Here is a 24,165-nt window from a genome sequence, read left to right on the forward strand (position 1 = left end):
CAAGGGAAAAGTAATGGTGAATGCTCATATGGATGTCTTGATAACTTTGTAGGAAGGCAATGCAATCAATGCATACTTGGCAAGTATGGGTAATGCATGCAACAGTAACTGTCCTGTCAATTGTGACAGGAACGGTTGCTTTAAAGAGTCCGGAAGTTGTATTAATTGCAATCAAAACTTTGCTGGAGAGACATGTGAAAACTGTGCTGTTGGTTTTCATGGTTCATTTTGCTCTGAGAGATGCCCAACTTATTGTTTGGACGATGTATGTGATAGAGATACAGGGACGTGCTCTGGTGGCTGTTTCAACAATTATTCAGGTGACAGATGTTGTATAAGTAATAACAACTGTATCACATGTTTGTCAGATACAAGGTGTAAACAATGTAAGTCTGGATACTTCAATGACCAATGTGACAAACTATGTCCACAGAATTGTCTAAAGTCCTGTCATATCGAATCAGGTATATGTGACGGTTGCAACGGTAACTTTTATGGTGATAGTTGCAATTTTTCATGTGCCTCTACATGCAACATTCAAACAACAGGCGGAAGTTTATGTCAGCAAAGTAATGGAAAGTGCCTATATGGATGCGTAGATGGTTTCCATGGTTTACAATGTTCTGAGAAATGTTCTGTTTATTGCAACGATACAATTTGTAAGCAAGACAACGGCAAATGTACAAAAGGATGCAAAATGAAAGTAAAAAATGACCCCATTTGCCCTCTGACATCAGGCAAGATTTATTCAAAACAGCTCGTTTTTTTTCACCATTCGTGATATATATGCTTTTCATTTTTAGCTATGCTATCTGGTAATGTCATATTATGTCTCCTCTGTATATTTGGAATGATGATGATGTTGCTGTTTCCGCTGCAAATGATGATAAAAATAATGTTAACGATTATGATTTTAATGATAAAAATAATTTAAGTGCCTGCGACAACAATTATACCCGTGTTTATGTATAGAATAAAAATACAATATGTAAAAGCCAATTAAAAGCAAGACATTTGATTAAATTTTATGTATTGATGAATTTATAGTGATATACTTATGTACTTACTTTTTTAATATGTCTTAAAGTATGTAGCACTCTTCAATTTTTAAGGTATGATAATCGTGTTATTTTTAGACTCAAGTTCCTCAGAGCAGTCAGCAACTACAACTGCTGTATCACTTGGAACATTTCTTGCTGTGGCAGTAGTTGTTAACATCATATTTGTGGTTACGTTGATTCTCCGGAAATATCGTAAAAGGTAAAGATTGTTAATATATTCAACTGAATTAAAGTCCAAGATAGAACTTATACTGTAAAAATACTATACAATATATGAATTATGTCAAAATTCTAAAATCTTTTTGCCTTCTGAGTTCAACTTTTAAAAAAAATGAAGAAAGAATCGAAACTATTGTCATGACCCTCTCGTTAATTTCGCCGTCGGAAACCGTTAAACCTAGTAACTAGTTCGAACTTGGTATACATTTTTTTTTGTCATGAACATGATGAATGAACACAATTTTAAAGGTCATTTCTATTGTTTTTGCAAAGTTATGTCTCTTTTTCAACTTTTTAGCCCTGATTTTATCCCTGATTAACCTTTTTTGCGAAGGTCTATTTTCGCAGACACTATAAAACTTCAGTCTTGTTTAATGTGTACAGGGCAGATAATCCCAGAATTGATATTTCGAAAGTTATGTACTTTTTACTGTTTTTTTCTAAGGTCACTTTCTGAAAAACTGTCAAACTTGTTGCATTTTTAAATTGGAATTCATTTCTAAAGTACATGTAATTCTATTGTTTTTTCTTAGTAATACCCCCTCCCCCACTTTTTATCTCTGAATTTCTTGATTAACTTTTTGCTAAGTTACATTTCTCTTAAGCAATCAAAGATTTAACTTAAACAATTTTAACTTAAGAGTACTATCAAATTTAAAATACATTTGTAGGAGTGAGATAATCCCGAAAGCCTGTTTATGGTTCTTTCAAAATACGATGTTAAAAAGCAACACATCATTATATTTTTATTAGCTTTTTACTTCCGCGTATTTAGAATCACTTGTATCCATTATATTTTCTTGTCAACATAAATATTTTACAACAGTTTTTGAGTACTGAATACATGTTGTATTTATAAATGACAAGTCAAATGATCTAAAACAAATAAGTCCAATATTTCATTTTTATTACAGGGTCAATGATACTTACAAGGCAAAAGGACCTGTTTATGAAAACTCAGGTAAATATATACTAGTTCTTATTTTTTACTGCTAGATGATGTTTTTTCATTAAGAATTTTATGTTCTTCATATCAATTTTTATCATATTTATTTAAGCTCGATTGCGAAACAAGTTCTTGCACTAATGTCAATTATTTTAGAGTCCGCTTCCTAGAACCAACCAGTAATTATTATGTTGTCATATAAAACACGGGTTGTAACCTGAGTAGGGCTCGAACACATGATCCCTGGATTAAGAGGCCTACACCTTAACCACTAGACCTAAGCTCCACTTATATCTCCATTTGCACGGTCAGTTCTTAATTAAATGATTTCCAATCTGAATCATAATATGTTCCTACCACTGAGTTTCAAGCGTAATAATTTAGATAAAATAGTATCATTATATTATTCAAATATCTTCAGTCGTAATTATTTTCAAGCTTAATTATTTAGATAAATAGTAGCATAATTATTCAATTATTTTCAGTCGTTATAATTTAGATAAAATAGTAACACAATTGTTTAAATATTTTCAGGCATTGAAATGGAATGTGGGAATTCAGCAAATCCCGGCAGTGCAGGCAAGCATGGAATTGAACAAGGTATTTCTTGTTGCTGTTTTCTAAATTTTTAATTTGCTTCTTCAGATCTTTCTGTGCATTTTATTTAAAATAATCGTATATGTAATTACTAACAATTTCTTTCGTATCTATAATATCATGACATACCTAAATATTTTAAGGGTTTACGTTGATAATATTTAATTTTTGGCATTTAGAATATTTCAAATAAGATGTACATTCATGCTTTTTTGCATAACTGATTGTTCTGAAGTTAAAATGTTGTGCAAGCCCTTTAATCGCACGCAAGATAAATTTACGGGTATTGTAAGTTGTTTTTGTTGTTGGTCTTGTTGTTTTTGTTACCATAATCAGCAGCATAACTTGTATATTTCAATCGCATTTTATAATCCTTTATGTAGTCAATAACTAAAAAGTTGCATTGATATATTACAAGAATATCAGTATATAGAGAGGTTTATTTTTCAGCAACAAAGAGCGATCCTGTGTTAAAGTCACCTGACTATGAGGATCTTGGAAGAGTTCAAGGTAATTGTGAATTAATTGTTCAGATCATAGTATTGTAAACACCTAAATAACTTAGTATCAATATATAAAATGTTTATATTATATAAACTTTTCGTCTACATTTTATTTGGTTTCATAATTCTGATATTTTTCTTTTCTTTTCGTGTTACAAGTATCTGAGCATGAATATGGAGAAATTCGTCAAGACACTCGATATCATTGATGGACGTATAACAGTAAGCACACGCGGAAATAAATGATCATCAACAACAATGAACTGTTTTAAAAGAGTCAGACAGAGAACAGAGTAACAATTTAAATGATTAACAATAGACGACATTATATCAAACACAAAGTCATTCTTTATTGTATAGTGCTGAATATCTGTCTAATATTTTATGTGTTAAACACTATTGTAAATACTTTCTTAAAAAGCATTTAGAACATTTGACTGCATGTTGATATTTTGATGTCCGCACATTTGAAGGCAGAACAGTTCCATAAAACGGATGTCCATATTTACATAAAGAAAACTTGAAATTGAGATATACCTTTTTTAGTGAAACACCTACCAAATATTTTAAATATATGATCAAATTCAGAACTAGAAATCATAAACTACCGGTCGAAACTGGAAATTGGCATAGAAATCCAAATATAATAAATTTTGATGAATAAATGAACACGACCCCTCTAATTATGTGATATACAAAAAACTTTGCATGTTCATAAAAATAACCTGAGAACAATATTGAACTAAATTATTATGTTAAACTTTGATAAATATTTTTGAATTCATTCGTTTTATTTTGTATGAATATTAAACTTTCTTCAGTCTATGTTAAAAGAATATTGTAAGATGTGTGAGTTACATTCTGGTAACCTCGTAAACATTGTAATATTGTAATGAAGAGTACCAACAGCAACATGCAAATTGAATAATGTAAATTTATATATGGAACCTTTAAAATATGTCAAGGTATAGAAAGTATGATGTCTTAATAAGATTATCTACCGTTTTGAATTAAAGTTATATTCAAATTGACCTTGTTATATTTTATTAATTTCGTGTAACATTTGAGCTATTTTTGTAGTGATTTGGTAGTCAAATTATATACAAAATTCGCTATGAGTTCAACTTCCTTGTTTTCTGTCTTCCTTTTTGACTCTCATGAGTATTTGGCAATATTTATAATAATTTCTGTTACTATAATTGTCTGTAAAATTGTGTAATGTTGAAACTTGTATTGTATCATACTTCTGTATGTGTCTTTGTGGTAAGAAACAACATCATTACGTTACCAAATAAAATATTTGAATGTTGAATCTTGAATCTTAAGTTTAGACAAGGGCGCGCATTTTAGTAAAACCACCAAGGTTTCGTAAGCTAGCCGGTTAGCTTCCTTAACATGAAAAAATTCCAAAGTCTCCGGTGGGATTCGAACTTACAGCGGTGAGAGTGCAAGTGATATATTTATGAAATAAAGAAAAACTCTGCTTAAATTTCATGACCTCTCTATCCTAACAAAGTGTATTAAAAACAAGTTTTTCATAATTACGTCAAGTGTCGTAAAAGAGTAACTGTCGAGTGTTACCAAGTATTTAGCATAAGTGGTCATTTAATATTAAAAAGCCATCGCATTTATCTTTTCCATTGAGTCATATTTTTAAGTAGTTTACATAGAAACAAACTATGTATCGATGTTTTTTAATCAGATAACAAAGGACAAAATCTATGCTAATTTATTTATTTACTTATTTATTTTTTTTATTTTTTTATTTATTTATGTATTTACAATTAAGTTAGAAATTTGTATATAACAAAGTTAAAATGGCAACTAAGTCAAAAAAACTTACAAAAACATTATCACATACATAAGGAGTGTGTTGACAAAAAAATAATTGTTTAAATATACAATGAAAATACCGAAATACAAAGAAATAATATATAAAAGAAATACAATCACTCAAGGTATTAAATTTTTGTGCATCAAAATGTCTTTGCATCCCATAAAAACATATGCATGGTAATTGGTTCTTCAAAAAAGGTGAAGAAATGTAATCCTCTCCTACTGAAAGTAAATGATACAACTCTTGAAAATGTTACAGTTCAAAAGTGAGTTGGGCATTTATGTAGATAATACATTATACTGGCATTATCAAATTGACTCTGTTTGCAAAGAACTAAATACAAAAATAATTGCCCTCTTCAAACATATCATTTTTGAGCGCTTACTGACGAAATAAAAAAGATATATTACAACGCGTACATCCTTCGTGTGCTTGATTATTGTTGTATGGTATAGGGAAAGGACACATACTCATACATCTATAAAGTAAAACTCAATTCAAAAAAATAGCTGCAAAAAATATACTTAATAGACCGATACGTTCACCAACGTTAGATCTTTTTAATAAACTTAAATGGCTGAAATTCAATTTCAGAGTGAAATACCCATACAGCAATTATGGTGTATAAATCTTTAAGAAAGATCTGGCACCGTTATATATGAGTGAAGTTTTTAGTTTCTCTCACAATGAATAACATAATTTACGCTCAATCGTTCATAAAGATATTGTTCTGCAAAGAAGACCTCATACAAATTATTTAAAGAATTTATTTTCTTATATTCCAGTATTGACGTTTGGAATAAATTACCTTTTACTATCAAACAATGTTCAACTTTACAATCTTCAAAAAAAACTTTAAAATTTATTTATGATAAAATTGACCATTTATACTTAAATTGCTGTAAATGTTGATATCATCATTTTTCACCTTTGTTTAATCATTACGAGTTTATTCTATAATTACTATAATTAATATGAGTGTCAGTCGGATTAATGAATAAAAATATCTAACCTTTACATTCAATATATATACATGATATTTTATTATTATTATTAATATTATTAATATTTATTATTATTATTATTACTTTAAGTATTTTCATTAAGGCAAGGGAAATGGGCCCTTGTAAGGAAAATGAAGTCACGCGTACTACTGCGCACAAAACAAAAAGAAATTACAGCTTATAGTTATTATTGCTGTGAAAATTTATCATTTTAGCGCAGTTATTGTAATTGAATCAAGAAATATGCTTTAAAGAATAAGAAAAACAATACAGTTTTATGACCTTACGGAAACATGAAATAATACGTAGGGTACAAAAAAAATCGGCAAAGTTTTCAGTGATAAGTGATCTACTCTGAGTGATATGGGTTTTATCTCCAGATTTCAAAACCCATACTTTCCACTTATTAGCATAAACTATTACAACGACTTGACACACTACATTTGAAATTACAACGCAAAATATTTTGACAAAATATAATATCACCTAATGTCTACATCGTGACTAATGCAGTAGGGGCTATTTTTGCCTATTTTGGTTATGTATGTGAATTGTATGCAATATGTAAATTATCTTCCTTTAAAACACTGGTCAAAATATTTTAGTTTATAATACATTTTCTTTATTGTTATGAAAGATAAGTAGATAATAATTGATCTTGAGGCATGCTTGCTTCATCATGTTGAATGATTTAATTTCAAGGAATTTGTTTTCCCTCTTAATTTTATATAAAGCATGACAGGATTTCAACAACTTCAAGCCGTCTTACGCACTCAACCACTACCCACTTTGACAATTGTCACTCAATTTATACATTGTATACACTCCGGTCTCTCTCAAATATCGATGTACACAATGCTCAGTTATACTCCTGTTTGGAGTGTCCGTGGTATACATGTGTGTGATATTTTCCTTAATCTAAATTAAAGTGTAAATCTTCTACTGCAGCTGAAGTAAAACTGGAATAATTAGGAGCAGTAGTAGTAGAAGTAGAAGTAGCAGTGGCAGCAGAAATAGCAGTAGCAGAAGTAGTAGTAGTAGAAGAAGTAGCAGTAATAGTAGTAATAGTAGTAGTAGTATTAGTAGCAGTAGTAGCAGAAGTAGCAGCAGTAGCAGTAGTAGCAGCAGCAGCAGCAGCAGCAACAGCAGCAGCAGCAGCAGCAGCAGTAGCAGTAGCAGTAGCAGTAGCAGTAGTAGTAGTAGTAGTAGTAGTAGTAGTAGTAGCAGTAGTAGTAGCAGTAGTAGCAGTAATAGTAGCAGTAATAGTAGTAGTAGTATTAGTTGTAGCAGTCACAGAAGCAGTAGCAGAAGAAGTAGAAGCAGCAGCAGTTGCAGTAGGAGTAGCAGAGGCAGCAGCAGTAGTAGTAGTAGTAGACGTAGTAGTAGTAGTAGTAGCAGTAGCAGTAGTAGTAACAGTAGCAGTAGCAGCAGTAGGAGCAGTAGCAGCAGCAGCAGCAGCAGCAGCAGTAGCAGTAGTAGTAGTATTAGCAGTAGCAGTAGCAGTAGTAGTTGCAGCAGCAGAATAACACGTAGGAAAATTCTCAGATGACAGAATGAGTAAAACATATATTCTGTAATATTTGACAGTAATGAAATAGCTGTAAATTCACACAACATGCTCGACTGTCATAAGAAAACCATAACATAATTTTCTCATCAAACATGTTCTTATGACATACTTATTATAAAAATAATATTTCGGGAAATTAACGTTATTTTGAAATATCTTGCAGTGTTGTCAGTGTAAAGACTTAATTTCTTTTCATATCATTGTTTTTAAATTAAGTTATTTATAATATTATTTTACATAATATTATGTAAAAATAATATTATGTGTTACGTTAGTATATCGTCTGCTAAATTTTACTTTACGCACGATAAGTCGTGTGGTATTTTTCACGTAACGGTTCATCGAGTAAATATTGCTAGGTGTATAGCGCGAGGTGTGAATATGCGTTTAAACCGGTTATAAGTTGGTGGTGTATAGAATAAATGTATTGATTATAAAAATAAAAATTCAATCAAAATATAAGTAAAGTAATTGTCAATTTAGGTGGACGCTCCTGTGAATAGGATATTAGTTGAATTAAAATAGAAACATTTTAAGGGTTTACTATAAAAGTTAAAAAACAAAATTAAATTTAATTTTATAGGATTAATTATAAAATAAAATATATAGTTATACTAAGTTGAAAACTTTATTCCAAGACCACTTGTAAAAAATATTGTGTTAAAAAAAAAAAGCTCTAAGTAAGAGTATCATAAAGGTCTGTTTGTTGTTAAAGTTTAACTATTTAAATTGTATGAACAATAATATAACAAATTTTTATTTAATGTGATTTAACTTTAAATAACGTCTTTCTATGGTTAAAAGTTGAAGTAACAACTAAGATATAAAATTCATTTTGTTTTACTTATAAGTGTTATCATTTAAGTATGGCTGAGGGAAATTTTACCGATATATATATAATTCAGAAAGTAGATATGGTCAGTACCCGTGTAATAGATACTACGGGGTTCGATGCTCAGAATACGTCACGCACGAGAACTTTAACTTTAAACACACCTACATGTACTCCTGATGTAAGGTCTTTCATGAAACGGAAGGACACAAGTTAACACGCATTCTTCGTCCTAGGTATAGGGAAATTTTTCCATAATACTTCTTATGGGTCTGATTCATTTCTTGGTTCCCCTACTTTTAGACAAGAGTTTTAGTACTCCGAAAGTAAGATTTAGTTCACACTCCCCTACTGTTCGGGGTGATTATTACGTATTTGGTGATAGTCATAGCTTACCCTTTGTATATACAGGAAGTGCTCGAGATGAAACTTAGATACGTCTATCCGTGGGTTAAAGGGACTGATTTTGAATAAAAAAGCCAGTGCTTTCCCCTTTAAAAAAACTGATTATACTGTTTCCTAATGTGACAGTTAGACATTATAGCTATATGAAGAGTTCACCCTTCTTTAGTGACCAAAGCGTAACATTAGTTAGCGTTACGTCACCGGTTATGGTTAATACATGCCAGACACCAGTGCCTCATACTTTATTCGAATCTTTATTCGCAAAGTGTTAGGTTTTCCGAGTAATTTTTATCTCGAGGAAACGCATTTATGCCTAGAACTTATAGTGCTCCGATGAACACTATGTTACTCGGTATTAACAAATACTCGGCCATTCTTCGTTTATGGAATATAAAGTCCCGATCATTTCGATGGTACTACTAGTGAATGGTCCGATTATATTCATTTTGAGCAAGTAGCCAACTGGAATAGTTGGGATGATCAAACAAAAAAGCATGCATGTTAACAATTAATTTGCGGGGGGAGCACAGCGATTACTGTCTACATTACACCCTTCTCAACTTGCAAGTTATTCGGAAATTAAACGTGTGCTAATGCAAAGATTTAGTCCACATGAACGTGAAGTTGCCTTTCGCTGTTGAATTCCGTAATCGGAAAAGAAAGCAAGGGGTATATCCGTTTTGGACTATGGTTATGCACTACGCAGATTAGCTCAAAAAGCATTTCCTTTAATGCACAGTGATGCTTTAGAAACACGTATTAATCGACCAATATATTCATGGATTAGGTACTTTTGAATTAAGAAAAGCACGTACAATTTACGCAATCCTATTACTTTGGATCACGCAATTAGTGTTGCCGTAGAATTTATGTCATTAAACAGGGTTCGGTAGAATAAAATGAACAAAACCATTAGATGATGAAAAGGGAGTTAACTCGTCCATTGAATGCTATTCGTCAACATCAGTTGCGTCCCTTAGACCTACAAATTTTTAAAGACTGATTGTAGTTTAGACGAATTTAAGCAAAATGATGTCCTTCTCTATTTGATCAAAAAAGTTTGAGCAAAAATTTCAAGAAATGACTGATTCTTACAACAAAAAAAACATATGGAACTCAGTTTAGGCCAAATAATTCCTCAAGATTTTATCAAAAACACTGGTAATTGATAGGCCTTCAATGAGACGCAGTAAATAGCCCTACGCGTACCCCCACAACCAAGGTGTAAATTAATAAATATGGTTCTACTACAAACACCAATTATAACTCCCAGTCTAGAAATCATCAACATATGACACAGGGAAATTCTTTTTATGAGAAACCTAACTTTAAAGACATACAGTGTACTTACTGTCATAAAAAGGTCACATTGAGAGCCGTTGTTTTGCTAAAAGAAATGCTTTGAATCAGGGAAACTAGGTCAGACTGAGGTTGAGGCCAAAACGTCAGTCAGTTCTCAATTGGTTAGGCCTCTAGAATTCCAAAATGGACATATAAGTGAACCTCGTACACTTGTTCGTACTTAGTCACAATCTAAGGGAGATAACAATCTTACCAAAGTTTCTTTGCCTATAATCACGTATAGTTCAAATTTGAATTATAAAAACAAATCTAGTAAACAGTGTATTCCAGAAATTATAGTTACACCCCCTCCAAATGATGTTAAAAATGACCAAAAGCTTATTTCTCTAGAAATTCCTAGTAAAATTGAAGGCCAAGAAGTAATACAACCCAAACTGGAAGTTATGGGTCAGAAAGTATATCGTTCTCAAAACGAAAGTGAAAGTAGACCTTTAGCTTTCAAAACTGAAAGTTGTCAAAAATCTGTCATTTCCGACCAAAACTTAATCAAACATAACTCTGGGAAAAGTGAATTAGTTTCAGAACTTAAAAATGTTGACAAAACTTCTTGTTATTATGTAAAAAGTAGACTTAGGTTTCTCTTAAGGAGGAATGTTAATTGATACTGGGGAACCCCAGTTTGTCTATTTTGTCAATGTTCATGCTATAAAAGGCTTCCAAGAATAAACCCAAAACTAAGCTGGGCAAAAATACATTGTTATCACACAGTAAATTTGTGCCAAATTACAAGAATCAGAGACAATTACAATCCTGCTAGAGTAGAAATGACTATTAATGCAACCATAAATGGTAATTGCTTAAACAGATATAATATACTAGACCCTACTCACATATTTCATAGATAAGGGTAAATTTTAGTGCTTCGATCTTTGATTGATACTGAAGAAAATAAGACAATTCTATCAGTTATGAATATAAATGATCAGCCTGTGAATTTGAAAACCCAAACATGGGGAGGGTCTTACGCTCATTAACTGAAATTTCCGAAATTTTTCAAGAATTTAAAAATTCTAATTTTCTCAGTTAGATAAACTTTTTAAAAGACTGTGTTTTACCCACACATTTGGGGTCCTGTTTTTTGGTTTTTGGAAAAAAACCTGTATAAGGAAACAAAAAAATCAAGAGGTCAAAATCCCCTTTTAAACCCATTTTGAAGGGCATATTTTTCCGGTCCCCGAAAGGGAAAAGGGAAGGCCAAACAAATTTTTCTGAGCATTTTTTTTTTAACACTTTTTGGGTTTAAAAAACCCGTGCAATGAAAGGCTTTTGGAGAATCCCATATATTTACAAAGAAGGGGTTTAATTCCCGAGATTGACAAAAAATGTTAGAACAAGAAAGTCATAGAACCGTGTAAAATTTTCCCCTTGGGTGTTTAGGAAAAATTTTTTAGTTAGAAAAAAAGGGTAACAAATAAGAATTTTGGTTTTTAAACTTTAAAGGGGGTTTGAAACTTTAGCAACTAAAATTTTTATGCTTTCCCTTTTCCTTTGGATTGATGAAAAAAATTTGAAACCAATTTTTTTTCAAACAGGGGGGGATTTTTTCACTTTTTTAGATTTTGGCCAAACGGTTACTGGGAATTTTAAATTAAAAGGGGTAAAGGGCTCAAAATAAAACAAGTTTCCCGGATCCCGGGGAAGGGGCCCAAATTTTCTTTTTTAAAAATTATGCCCAAATTTCCGGTTTTAAAAAAATTTCCCCTGCATATTTTAGAGATTTTTTTGGAAAGCTTTTTCTTTTCCGGGTTTTTGGTTTTTAGAGATGTTTTTGTGTAAACTTTGTGATTTTTTGTATTTTAAAAGGGGAAAAACAATTCAATGAAGCATAAAAAAAATTCTGTTTTTTGGGAAATTCAAAAAAGAATTTTAAGAAATGCTAAAACCCTTTTAAAATTTAAAGTCAACTCAATGTAAACTGCTTTCAAAAGGAAGTTATATTTTTTAGGGCATAAAGTTTCTGCTAGTTGGTAATTACTTGTGAACCAATCAAAAAATAGAAAGTACACATATTGGCCAACCTCTACTAATGAAACATGAAAAGTTATGTCATGGCTAGGTATCTGTGGGTACTATAGGAAAATGATTCAAAAACTTTGCCGAAATCTCATTACCTCTAACGAGACTCACAAGAAAGAATGCTAAATTTAAATGGGATGTAAAGTGAAAATGAGGCATTTGAGAAATTATAAACTTGTCTTGTTAATCCTCCTATTTTGGCTTTTCCCTGAGGAAAATGGTAGTAAATTTATTTTGGATACTGACGCAAGCGCTGATTCTATATATCAGGAATAATTTCTCAAGTTCAAAATGGACAAGAAAAAGTGTTGGCTTATGGCAGTAAAATTCTTAACCCCCGCACAAAGATATTATTGTACAAACAAAAAAGGGAGTTATTTGCTATAGTTCATTTCATACAACATTATAAACACTATAGGGGAAGAAATTTTTTGGTTCGCTCCGATCATAAAAGTTTGACATATCTTCAAAAATTTAAGGAGCCTGAAGGAATTCTGGCACGTTGGATAAATATTCTTGGTGCCTATGAATTTGACATTGAATATAGGCAAGGTACAAAGCATTTAAATGCAGATAATCTTTCTAGAAAAATAAAAAGGCCATGCAAAATAACTAATTGTCAGGAGTTTGTTAGTACTTTTCAAAAATCAAAAAATTATTGAAAGCAACAAGTATGTTAGCATAAACCCTATAGGTCAAGGTAATTCGCAATTACAATCTGACACGAATAAAAAATCTTGAACCAAAACTGGTTGTTTCATTGGTCCAGTAAAGAATTACTTAAAAAGTTTTTAAAATTTAAAAGACATCTAAAATTTGTCTGAAATAATTTGGTTAAAAAGAGAAATTTTTTAACAAAAAACCTAAAAAAAATCAGGCCCATTTAAATCTGCACGCAGATTTATTAAATTATGGCAAAAAAAAGGGAAAAACTTGAAAAAACCGTTAAACTTTTTATAATTAAAGAACTTTAAAGTCAAAATAAAGTTTATCAATTAGTAAACCCCTGAGGGAAATTAGGAAAATTTTATTTTTAAAGGGAAACTTCAAAGAACGAGATAGTCTGGCCATTTGGGACGAGAAACGGGAACTTAGAAAAGGGAAATTAAAAGTAGGGGTTTTTAAAATGGTTTTGTTATGGCTAATGATACATAGCACTTTTGGGTTCGCCAGTGTGAAAGCTGTGCAAAAAGAAACCAGACCCTGGGAAAGGGAAATCTCACTTAAAACAAATTAAGGCTCATCGTCCTATGGAAATTTTAGCTATAGATATTTTGGTCCCTCTCCCTTTAACAAACCAGAATAATGAGTATATTATAGTCTGTGGGTGTTACTTTACTAAATGGACAATGGCTTTTGCTGTTCCAAATCATACAGCTTATACTGTAGCGGATACCCTTATTACTCAGGTGTTTTTTACAATATGGGTTTCCTGCTCAAATACATACAGATCAGGGGAGAGAATTCGAGTCTCAATTATTTTCAAGTTTGTGTTCCTTATTAGATATTGATAAGACTAGGACTTGTCCTTATAACCCGAAATCGGACGGGATGATTGAACGTGCTAATAAGACTATAGTGCAGATGTTATCTCATTTTGTTTCCCTTATAGAAAATCAAACAGACTGGGATGACCATCTGTGTTATGTCTTAGCAGCCTATCGTTCTACACAACATAAAAGTATGGGTTGTACCCCAAATTTACTTATGTTAGGGAATGAGTTGGATTGTCCTATTGATTTAATGGTAGGACTTCCACTATATACTACAGAAGTAGAATGTCCAATTGAATATGTTCAATGGGTGAAAACTTCTTTGAGACAATCATATGAATTTGCTTTTGACCAATTGAATATAGCTGCTAGTAGGCAGAAGAAGTACTATGAAAGAGATTTAAAACCTAGGGAATTTTTAAATGGATACTGGGTTTGGAGATGGTATCCATCCTCTGTAAATAAAAAATTGAAACAAGGTTGGATAGGCCCATATCTCGTTTTGAGAAAAATTACATATTTGACTTATAAAATTCAGAAGTCTGAGGATTCTAATCCTATTCCGGTTCATGTAGATCACTTGAAAATTTATGAGGGAAAAATGCCCCTAGCAATTGGTTAAGGGCAAATCAATATGTAAATTTGGAGTCTGAATCTCCTAATCAAATGTTATGTTCTGAAAATGAAAATACAAATGTTCAAATTAATTCAGATGATTGAAAAGAATAAAAACAAAGAAATTCCTTTTGTACCAAGGTCTAGGCGTGAAAGACAAATAAAACCCAGAGAAATATTATCAATGTAGGGTTTTTACTTAAGCACACGGTGCTTAATCATTTAGCTGTCAACAATTAAGACATAAGGCTTAATTATAGTACATAATCTGTAAATAAGTGGGTTCAGCAATTAAAGTTGCTTTTAGGAAATTAAATGATATCAATCATACTAGTTGATATAATTATATAATATGACATTTTTGTTGTATACATGTTTTTTACATGACCTAGAACTATGTAGAATGTAAATATTTCTATTTAACTTTATTAAAATTAAAAGAAATATGAACACAGGATTGATTGTGTTTTATTAAGATAATTGTGCTTAAAGAACTGTTACATATGTAAGAGTTAATGTTAGCAAATGTAAATATTAGGGTTCAATGCTTAGTGTTAATTAAAATAGGAATATTTTCCTATGATTAAGAGTAATTTCATGAAGTATTGATTGATTGTTATTGTTTATGTACTATATACATGATATAATGATCATTTATTTGTTTTTTCAATATTTCAGTTTGTAATCAATTTCTACAATACATTATCATTGATCAAGTATGGCTGATAGACCTATACGGCCACGTCAGGGGGCATGCTGCCCAGTGCCAAACTGCAGGACAGATACCTTTTTTACCAAGTATAATGACTTTGCGAAACATTGGTCGAACAGGCACATCTACATGAGGACAGTCTTTGTCTGTGTAACTTGTATAAAAGTATTGACACGAAAGTATGATGCTAAAAGACACAATTCTTCAGCCGGGAAAGCTCATGTTTGTTAAGAAGAGAGGGCAGTCAACCCTACATATCGAGATCCAGGTCAATGCCAGGAAATTTGTTTACCCTGACTTGGCAGGAACGGCAGAGAAGGCCTGAGGAGGATCAAAGACAGGCTGATCAGGAAAGAAGGAAAAGAGAGGAGGAGGAATTGAGAAGGGTACAGGAAAGGGAGGAGCGAAAAGAAAGAGACAGACCGGAGAGACAGGCACGGGCACAGAATGAGATTTTGGACAACTGGTACAACAGGAATGTTGAGCTAAAATTATCTTGGAAAGAATTTTACAGTCTTAAAAATTTCCATTTCAAAACCCCAAGCAAAACTATATAAAAATTTAAAATTGGTGAAAATTTGGGGTTTTACATTTGGGTTTTTATTTTTGGTTGGTTTTTTTAAAAAGGGTTGGGTTAATAATTCCTTGTTTAAATTTTTTTAATTAAAAAAAGTTTTTTTTAATAATCATTTCATTTCAGGGGTGGGGACTTATTTTTGTTTTTTAATAAGTTTTTTTGAAATAAAGTTCTGAACAAAAAAAATTCTTCATTGAAGAAATTTTTGATTGCTTTTATTTAAAAATTTTTTATGTTTACCTTTTATCCGTACAAATTTTGATATAAATTTATTTGTTAAAATATCTAAAATCTAAATTTTTTGGGGTAAAAATAAAACCCTTTTTTTTTCCCCTTTTAAAAGTTAAATACTACCTTTTAAATTTTTTTTGGTATTCCTTTTTTTTGAACCCACACGTTTTTTTAAATTTTTAAAGGAAAAGGGGGAATGTAATAAAAACCATATTTTGATAAAATAATTTTAGTTATCAATTTCAAAAACATTCAATTTGTTTTGTCCCCAAATTTTTTGGGTTCCTTTTTCCCCCAAAAGTTTAAACTTGTTAAAGTCCCTTTGATTGGCCTTTTTGATTTAGATTTAGATTTTTATTGGTCCACTTGAAATTTAAAAAAATTCGAAATTTGTTCCCGAAAATTTTTTTATGAAATAAATTTTTTACTTTTCAGTCCTTTTAGTTAAGCATTTGGGCAAAAGACTAACCAAAAAGGGGGATAAAATACCGGGTGAATTTTTTTATTAAAAATCTTTTTCTTGGGGCTGGCCGACAGGTCAGTTCAATTCAAAATCCTTTAAAAAGCTTTTGGGGACTCTTTCAAAAACTTAATAGTTTTTTAAAATCTCTTTTAAATCTAATATTTGAAGAATTTAGGCTAAACTTTTTTAAAAAAATACTTAGAAAAATTTTTTTTAAAAAAAATCACTTCGTTGGGTTTGGTAGAAATTTTGCTTAAAATTATATAGTCTTTTTCAATTTTCTTTTTTTTTAATAAAATTTTTACGAATTTTTCGTTTTTAAAAAAAGTCTTTGGAAATTTTTCCCTTTTAATAAAAACCCCGTAAAAAGTTAAAATTTAAAAGTCCCTTTGTTATAAAATTAAACTTAATAAGAGTAAATTTTAAAAGGGAGCGTCCTAAAAACCACCATTTCCCAGCCACTGGTTGGCAATTAAGAGTTCAGAGGGAAACCCGGGGAAAGTTTCCGTTTTAAAGATATATTTGTGACACCGAAGGGCGTCCGTATAGTAATTTTTTTCCATTTTATTTTTAGTCTTTTCCAAATGTGGCCAAATGAGTGTTGGGCCGGGAAACAAATTGAACCACTTTATAAATAAACCGGCACTATTACACATAATTTTATAAAATAAAAGTTATTTATGTATGGCCATTCTATTGGATCTTTCCGGTTATTCGTAGCGGAACATTTAGCCAGACCTTTTCCATTAATTGCTAGGTCAAATGCTCACAAACAGTATCACACTCATAACCACATGTTTTTTGTGCAAACCAGGTCAACCAGACTGAGTAACTATGTATTCACTCAGTGTAGCAACTGGATAACAAGTTAGCCAATTTAAATAAAACTGTAAACACATCTGATGGAAGGGAGACAACTCTGCAAGAATTTCCAATATAACTTACAGAGTTACCTCTCTTCTCATTCCCTATTCATATGCATATTACAACTTAATATAGAAAACTATTGCTAATCTTGTTCTAAAAGACTTAAAGAATTTCTGGTACTATTCCTCTACAGTGAAAACCCTAGTCATCTTCTCTTCCTTAAAACCATAAAAATAGACAGCAATATATTCTTAAACCATAAAATCATAATTTGGATAAAATTATTTCGCATAATTGTAAAGATAAAAATAAAACACCATTCAAATTTAGTGACTGTACATATAACATCTTTGCTTAAAAATAAAATAAAAGAAGATTGAGGAACCAGTTACTATAATCATTAACTATTTAACTATGTGTATATTCACCCTGTCAAGAGACCTAGAGAGTTTTGTACAAATATCCTTGTCTAATGATTAAAAGTATTAAAATGTTACCAACCAACCAAATAATCAGGCTTATAAATACACTGATTAGTACAATTTCTCAATAATATAAGGTAAGACCCTCAGTTTGTTGGATAAAATGTTTAATAATTAAAAGTAACCTCATAAGAAAATACAACCAGTTAGTTCTACTTTTAAGAATATTGAAACAGGATTTTGCAGCACAATTCATAATTTACGTATTGGAAAAAAATGATTTAATTATCATGGGATAGCCATTCATCTTACTTCTCGTATAATACAATGTTTTGTATAAACATGTACTTAACAAATGAAACCATTATTCTCGTAAAATGTTGATAAACAATATAGGAAAGAAACACACTAATACTTGAATTATCAAGAGGAAACAAAAAGGTTAAATGTTACATTGAACTAATTAACTAGTTCTTTGGTCACAGACATGTCTGCAGATAAACAATAACTCTGAAACACTGCTAGAAAATATATCGCTTAATTTTAACAAACAAATTGCAATTATGAAACATATTATTCAAGAATCAGAAATGTGATAAGTTTTACATCACATTACTCTCTGAGCAAAAACTTGGACTTTGCTCTAGACAACAATTCCCGTGTACATCCTGCAAATTAATTACAAGCAAGATGGAGACATTTACTAAGTGGCCTCGAAGTAACGCGAGGGTTATCGCCATGCTAATTGATTCGGAACTCCAGAAAACATCTGTTGGGATTGAGAAAGTAAACTTGTTATTAAACATCAATCAATAGACCAGCCCTTAGCAGGAGTTATATGCAGAATTTAGTGAATACTGCAAGTCTAAACACAGTACAGCTCAACAATGAAGATATGGAGGAGAACAGGAAACGTGTTATCCAACATATCACGGAAAATCAAGACGCCCATCAGAACCATCTGAATTTGTCGTTTTAAGATACATTCAATGATATCAGAGTGGTTTCATCATTCAACCTGTACAGGCTGCTTGGCAGGCTTATGGTGTTGCCATTAAAATCATAACAGTTATAACTATATAGCTGAACTCGCAGTGCAAAATATGCTTTGCTAGACTTGTGCATATATGCCAAACCAGGGATTCGAGGAAAGTTGTCTAGCCATTCCGATTGTATAGCAACAGTGTCATACATGCGGCCAAATCATTCAGGCTGTCGCCATGCTAGAAGGGTTCGAGCTTCAAATAATAATCCATTATTGTTTTAAGGAGATATACTTTCTAGCAATGCAAGACAGCAAGGTACTGTAACTTTAGTAAATGATATTAAAGCTAGATGTTTCTATAGGCTTCTGTTTTCGGCTAAAATATAATTATTGTGTTGTTGCTGTTATTTAAACATGTACAAATATTTTAAATGAAATATGGTTAAACCAAAGCTAGAAGCAGCGCCATTATTTTAAATCTGCGCCTAAAATTATCTTTCTCAACACAGAAGCGTGACGGATTCAACAGAACAGTGTTATCTACCTTGGCTAAAAAAATAAATTTGGTAAGAAAATTTGCTGACTATCTTGCCACAGACACAATTCATTGAAGGGTTCAGGTTTTCATCTTGCTAGATGTACAAGTTAGAACAGTACACTGAAGAATACAAACAAGAAGTATCTTTAAAAAAGATACACGGACGAAATAAAACTGCTTTCAGGTTAATTCGGAGTTTTGACACAGCTTTTAATTTTAAGATCTAGTAAACACTGAAAGATATGATGACGTGATTCTGTGAGTGTACCTTACACTTACAAGTACCATGTAATTAGATTATACTTTATTAATGTGCAAAAATATATCGAAACCTTGAAATTTATATTCATTGGACACATCAATAATCATAAGATATATCATGAGCACTGAACATAATTTACAGATGTTTTGTGCAAAACTTATAGAATGTCATTTATAGCTCAGTCGATAAATTCTTATATTGAATAAGCTATTCACTAGAGAATTAATAAATCTCCGAGAAAATTGCAGATTATTTTATGATATCCTTATTGACGCTGACAATCTAGTTGTTTCTAACAAATGGGTTAATTCTGTAGGACCTATATCACAGAAGGAGTTTTTTAGATTCTTGTACAAGTTTAAATACTGTGAAAGAGATAAAATTGAAAGATTTTCAGTATAAGATTTATCAAAAAAGTCTTGTGACAAATACATTTTTACATCGAATAGATATTAGAGATAAAAATGTATGTTCATATTGTAACATTGATAGAGAAACGATTGAACATTTATTCTATCAATTCCCGTATACCAATACGTTTCTTTTAGAATTGTAAGACTGGCTTAGAGAGTGTTTTGTCGAATGTGATATTTCAGACATGAAAGGCATACTGTTCTCGTATAATGGAAAACATTCTATTTTGATTTTTGTAACATTATTAGCAAAATACTATGTTTATAAAACAAAATTTAGAGAAAATTGTCAAAATTACTTGAATATAAATAATTATGTTTTTAATATACTTAAAAAGAAAATTAAAAAATCAAGAATATATAGCTTTTTTTAAATGGAGATGTGATTTCTTTTAATAAATTGTGGCAAAATTTTATTCAGAAATTATCCCTTGATGATGAGTAACCTTATATTTTATATCAGAATACCGATAAGGAAATTATAACAACATAAAAGATTTTTAAAATATAATCAGACAACCTAAATAAGAAACATACATACAGGCCTCTATACGAACAACGTTGATTTTTTTCTATTTGTTTTTTGTTTTTTGTTGTTGTTTATTTTCAATCAATGTGACTTTATATTAATATATATATTTTATCATATACATTGTATAAGTAAGAAACAATACTTGTGTGTACTTGATTATATATATTTTATCTACTAACCTTGTTGCATTATTATGTAGCATGTCATAATTTCATAGCCCATGAAGTCTTATAATTTATAATTTACATAATTATGTTGTCCTTGTCATATGTGTGTGTGTATATATATATATATATGTATATTGTTTGTAAGTAAACTTGTAAGGTGAAATAGCGGATGGATCCCCGACCCTATTTTACCCATGACGGGGACAATAAACGAAGTTACCTGTTGGGCTTCAAAAAAATAAATAAATAAATAGAAAAAAAAATCTCCGAGAAAATTTAACTAGCTAGTTTATTAAAGTTCATGTAATGAACCATAAGAGCAAAAATATAAATTGTTCAGTCCTATGTCTACGGCTCCCTACGTCTCTAGGATCTCTGAAACGAAACTGTAAATAGCCTTGCTTGCTCAGAAAAAATGTCCAAAAAATACCATAACCATGCAAGACACGTGGGCTAATCAATTTCTGTCTGCACTCTTCTATAACCTCATCTATACCTTTATATCAATAACATATCTACAAAGGTATTAAAACAAGTCGTTCTGAAATAAACTTTAAATCTAATATAAATATCTAAAAATACAATAAAAGCTTAATTTCGAAAATAAAAAATAATATTTGTATTTTAAGATATTGCTCAGTGTTGTTTTCTTTATTTTTTTCTGAAGATCTGAACAATTGAAGACGACTTTTAATCAAAGGGAGACTTCTCCAAGACATTTTGGGCATGTTTTAAAGTCAAATTAATTATCTTTTCTTTTTTTGTTGTTGTTGTTGCAAATTCTTTTTTTTTATTAAAACAGTCGAAAATCCGTTAACTAAGCTTCCTTACTTATTTTATATTTCATGCAGAAATGAAATCAATTATTATAATTTATCACGAATTATCAAAGGAAAGTAAATGCTAACATATTTGTTATATAAAGTTACCTAAGTTATCTCCCTTCCCTTGTCACAATCACTATTTTTCATTAAAACTGCATGTTTTCTTTTTTGTTGATTATATTGAAATGCATTACTGAATTTCTCAAATATAAAACAAAATGTATTGTAGTTAAATTTGATAATGTTAGGTAAAGATAGACAAAATTCTTCAGCATAACATATCATGTATGTATTCAAATTCTTTTCAAGTACTTTCTTATCTCATTAAACATAATAATGTTTCATAAACCATTATTTTTCAGTTATATATGTTCAGGTCATGTGTCATTTATGTATTATATGTGGTATTTGTATATGTAATTTGGTGATGTGCTTGTTATGCTTAAACTAAGTAGTAAAACTTCTGTTCTGTTTTTTTAAAGCTTGATAGACATTTGTTTCTATGATTGAATACATTTAAAGTTTAATTGCATTTGCATCCTGTTAAAAGTTCAAACTGCTATGAAAGTATGAAAAATGCTTCATTGTTTGGTTCGTTTTACGGCACACCAACACAGTTCTAGTGAATAACGTTTTCAAAAAAGAAGCTTAATGTATGATCATGTGAAATAGGACAGAATAAATGATGACGTGAAACATGCGAACACGCACATCAAAATAAGATTCCAACATTTCATTTCTCTGGTAAATTCTGGTTGGTTTTAACAGCACATCAACATTGTTCTAGTGAATAACGTTTTCAAAATGAAGTTTTATGTATGTTATAAAGTATTAGACAATATAAAACGATGACGTGAAACAACGAAAATTGTACATATCAATTTCAAATTAAATTCCAATAATTAATTTATCTGGTTAATTTGTTTAGAAAAAGGTATGAAATTGTGTTATTCTGTCGATGATATCACAATGAATGATTCAGTGAGGTAAGGGAAAGCATCGTAACATAATGTAAACATTTTGTATAGCAATTTAATATACTTTATAAATCATGGCATACAAATTGATATATAATTCATTTTGCTATAACTTTATCAATTGAACTTGTGAATAATAGGTTTATAATAAACAATAAATAAAAATAAAAACAGCTACAGCACATTGGACTCTAAACTGGAATAACATATCTAGTCTTTAAAATTGTAAGAGTTGTAAATGCGTCTTTTGATGTTTCTACACTTAATTATTTGTATGAATATTTTATAAACTACATTATTTTTGGTCTTTTAGTTTGCAAGGAAATTTAACACTTAAATGTATATGATATAATCGATAGAGAAAAACCACTGTAGAGGAACGGAGCTAAAGTCGTAACCTTGATATTTCTGAGTATCAAACATAACAAAAACACGTTAAAATATTGGTGTTGTCATACAATCTGATTCTCCCAATGCTAAGCAGGTTATAAAATGTTCAAAGAACAGTATGTTATTATTCATCAAGCAAATGTCCATAATATAGACATAAGAACTTTTTCAACATTAATTTTCGAGACTTATATTATTAGAATATCCAAATAGTAAATATTTATCATTTTATACATTTTATAACACAACAATGGAATTCAATTCAATTCCAAAAGCTATCAGTTATGTTACAATAAATATGAAAAACCTGTTTATGTAAATAAATATGTAATTTTCTATTTCTATATTCAGAATCCGCATTTGCAGGAATATTGAAATTCGTTTTAAGTAATATACGGACTTATTATAAAGCCTCGTTCTCGCCCCGTTATCTCAAATCATCATATATTAGTCATATACGAGCTCATATATGGTCCAGTCTCGCATTTTACCCCCCCCCACACACATATAATTGATATAATTGATACGGAATTCCGTACACTTCCGTATATCTATAATATAAATTTTTTGCAGTGCTCGCCAGTGGCATAAATAAAACCACCATGTCATTACAGTATACTCTAAGTGTAAAGGGTTCTCAATATTTTTAATAACAGAATATGTTGTTCCTATTGTAATAGGGTTTCAATTATTTCTTGCATGTTCCATTTCCTCTTAACCAATAACTTCATTAGCATTTTGTGAAAAATGGCTGTTTTCATTGAAAAGTCTCTCGTTACAAGTTCAAATTTTATGAAACTATAAAAACTGCTTCAATACTATTCAAACTTGGTAGACTTGATAATTGCCTCAGTCTTGAATTTTCTGGTACTATGACAACGAGGGGACGACTCAAAATTGCCAAAAATCACTATTTTGAGTTGATTTTTTCCCATCAAAATTGATTTCAAAGTGCTGCAACTTCTCAATGGATTGAGATAGCGTCAAAGGCTTTTCAGCGTTGGTTACACATTACCTTATGATCGACCTGGGATCATTTTAGCCTCTCACAAGTCCAAAATTTTCTTGGCGATGAGGAGGACTACCGCCCCCTTCAAACCCCCACCCAAACAGAAGTGCCACACCCCAACATCTCTAAAAAACAAGTGATGGGGGCCTAAATAAGGCATTTTTCACTATTTAAGACAACAAATAGGGGATCGGGTAACAATGCGTTGAAGGCGTGTATATCGGGTAATGGGTTTATGAGATAAAAAGAATATAAGATTTTTTCTCAAAATTAAAAATTGTTTTTATACACTTTAAGTAATATAATTGTTCAACCGTTAAGATATGATAATAAATA

At 30.8% G+C, this 24,165-nt stretch overlaps 3 protein-coding genes across 3 annotated transcripts; all 3 read left to right on the forward strand.

Annotated features, from left to right (window-relative positions):
* Positions 1-11: 11 nt before the first annotated feature.
* LOC132754104 (scavenger receptor class F member 2-like) lies at positions 12-1,030 on the forward strand. The gene has a single exon (XM_060744702.1). It carries the CDS (start codon positions 86-88, stop codon positions 779-781), a length of 696 nt encoding a protein of 231 aa, XP_060600685.1. The 5' UTR covers positions 12-85; the 3' UTR covers positions 782-1,030.
* Positions 1,031-1,114: 84 nt separating this feature from the next.
* On the forward strand, positions 1,115-4,317 carry LOC132754109 (uncharacterized). The gene is made up of 5 exons (XM_060744706.1): positions 1,115-1,260; positions 2,195-2,241; positions 2,761-2,826; positions 3,274-3,333; positions 3,486-4,317. The coding sequence occupies exons 1-5, from the start codon at positions 1,115-1,117 to the stop codon at positions 3,533-3,535; spliced, it is 369 nt and encodes a 122-aa protein (XP_060600689.1). The 3' UTR covers positions 3,536-4,317.
* A 9,586-nt stretch (positions 4,318-13,903) lies between these two features.
* On the forward strand, positions 13,904-17,315 carry LOC132754103 (uncharacterized). Its single transcript, XM_060744701.1, has 3 exons — positions 13,904-14,289; positions 15,381-15,638; positions 17,258-17,315. The coding sequence occupies exons 1-3, from the start codon at positions 13,904-13,906 to the stop codon at positions 17,313-17,315; spliced, it is 702 nt and encodes a 233-aa protein (XP_060600684.1).
* The last annotated feature ends 6,850 nt before the right edge of the window (positions 17,316-24,165 follow it).

Source organism: Ruditapes philippinarum, unplaced genomic scaffold (genome assembly GCF_026571515.1).
Source record: "Ruditapes philippinarum isolate M1 unplaced genomic scaffold, ASM2657151v2 ctg13101_1_1_1_1, whole genome shotgun sequence".
In the NCBI taxonomy this organism is placed as follows: Eukaryota; Metazoa; Mollusca; class Bivalvia; order Venerida; family Veneridae; genus Ruditapes; species Ruditapes philippinarum.

Coding starts and splice junctions, on each gene's coding strand:
- LOC132754104 (XM_060744702.1), top strand. CDS start 86: ATGGGTAATGCATGCAACAGTAACTGTCCTGTCAATTGTGACAGGAAC.
- LOC132754109 (XM_060744706.1), top strand. CDS start 1,115: ATGATAATCGTGTTATTTTTAGACTCAAGTTCCTCAGAGCAGTCAGCA. Junction 1,261..2,194: donor CTCCGGAAATATCGTAAAAG/GTAAAGATTGTT, acceptor TTTTTATTACAG/GGTCAATGATACTTACAAGG. Junction 3,334..3,485: donor GGATCTTGGAAGAGTTCAAG/GTAATTGTGAAT, acceptor TCGTGTTACAAG/TATCTGAGCATGAATATGGA.
- LOC132754103 (XM_060744701.1), top strand. CDS start 13,904: ATGATTGAACGTGCTAATAAGACTATAGTGCAGATGTTATCTCATTTT. Junction 14,290..15,380: donor GGATACTGGGTTTGGAGATG/GTATCCATCCTC, acceptor ACAATTCTTCAG/CCGGGAAAGCTCATGTTTGT. Junction 15,639..17,257: donor AATGAGATTTTGGACAACTG/GTACAACAGGAA, acceptor TGTGCAAACCAG/GTCAACCAGACTGAGTAACT.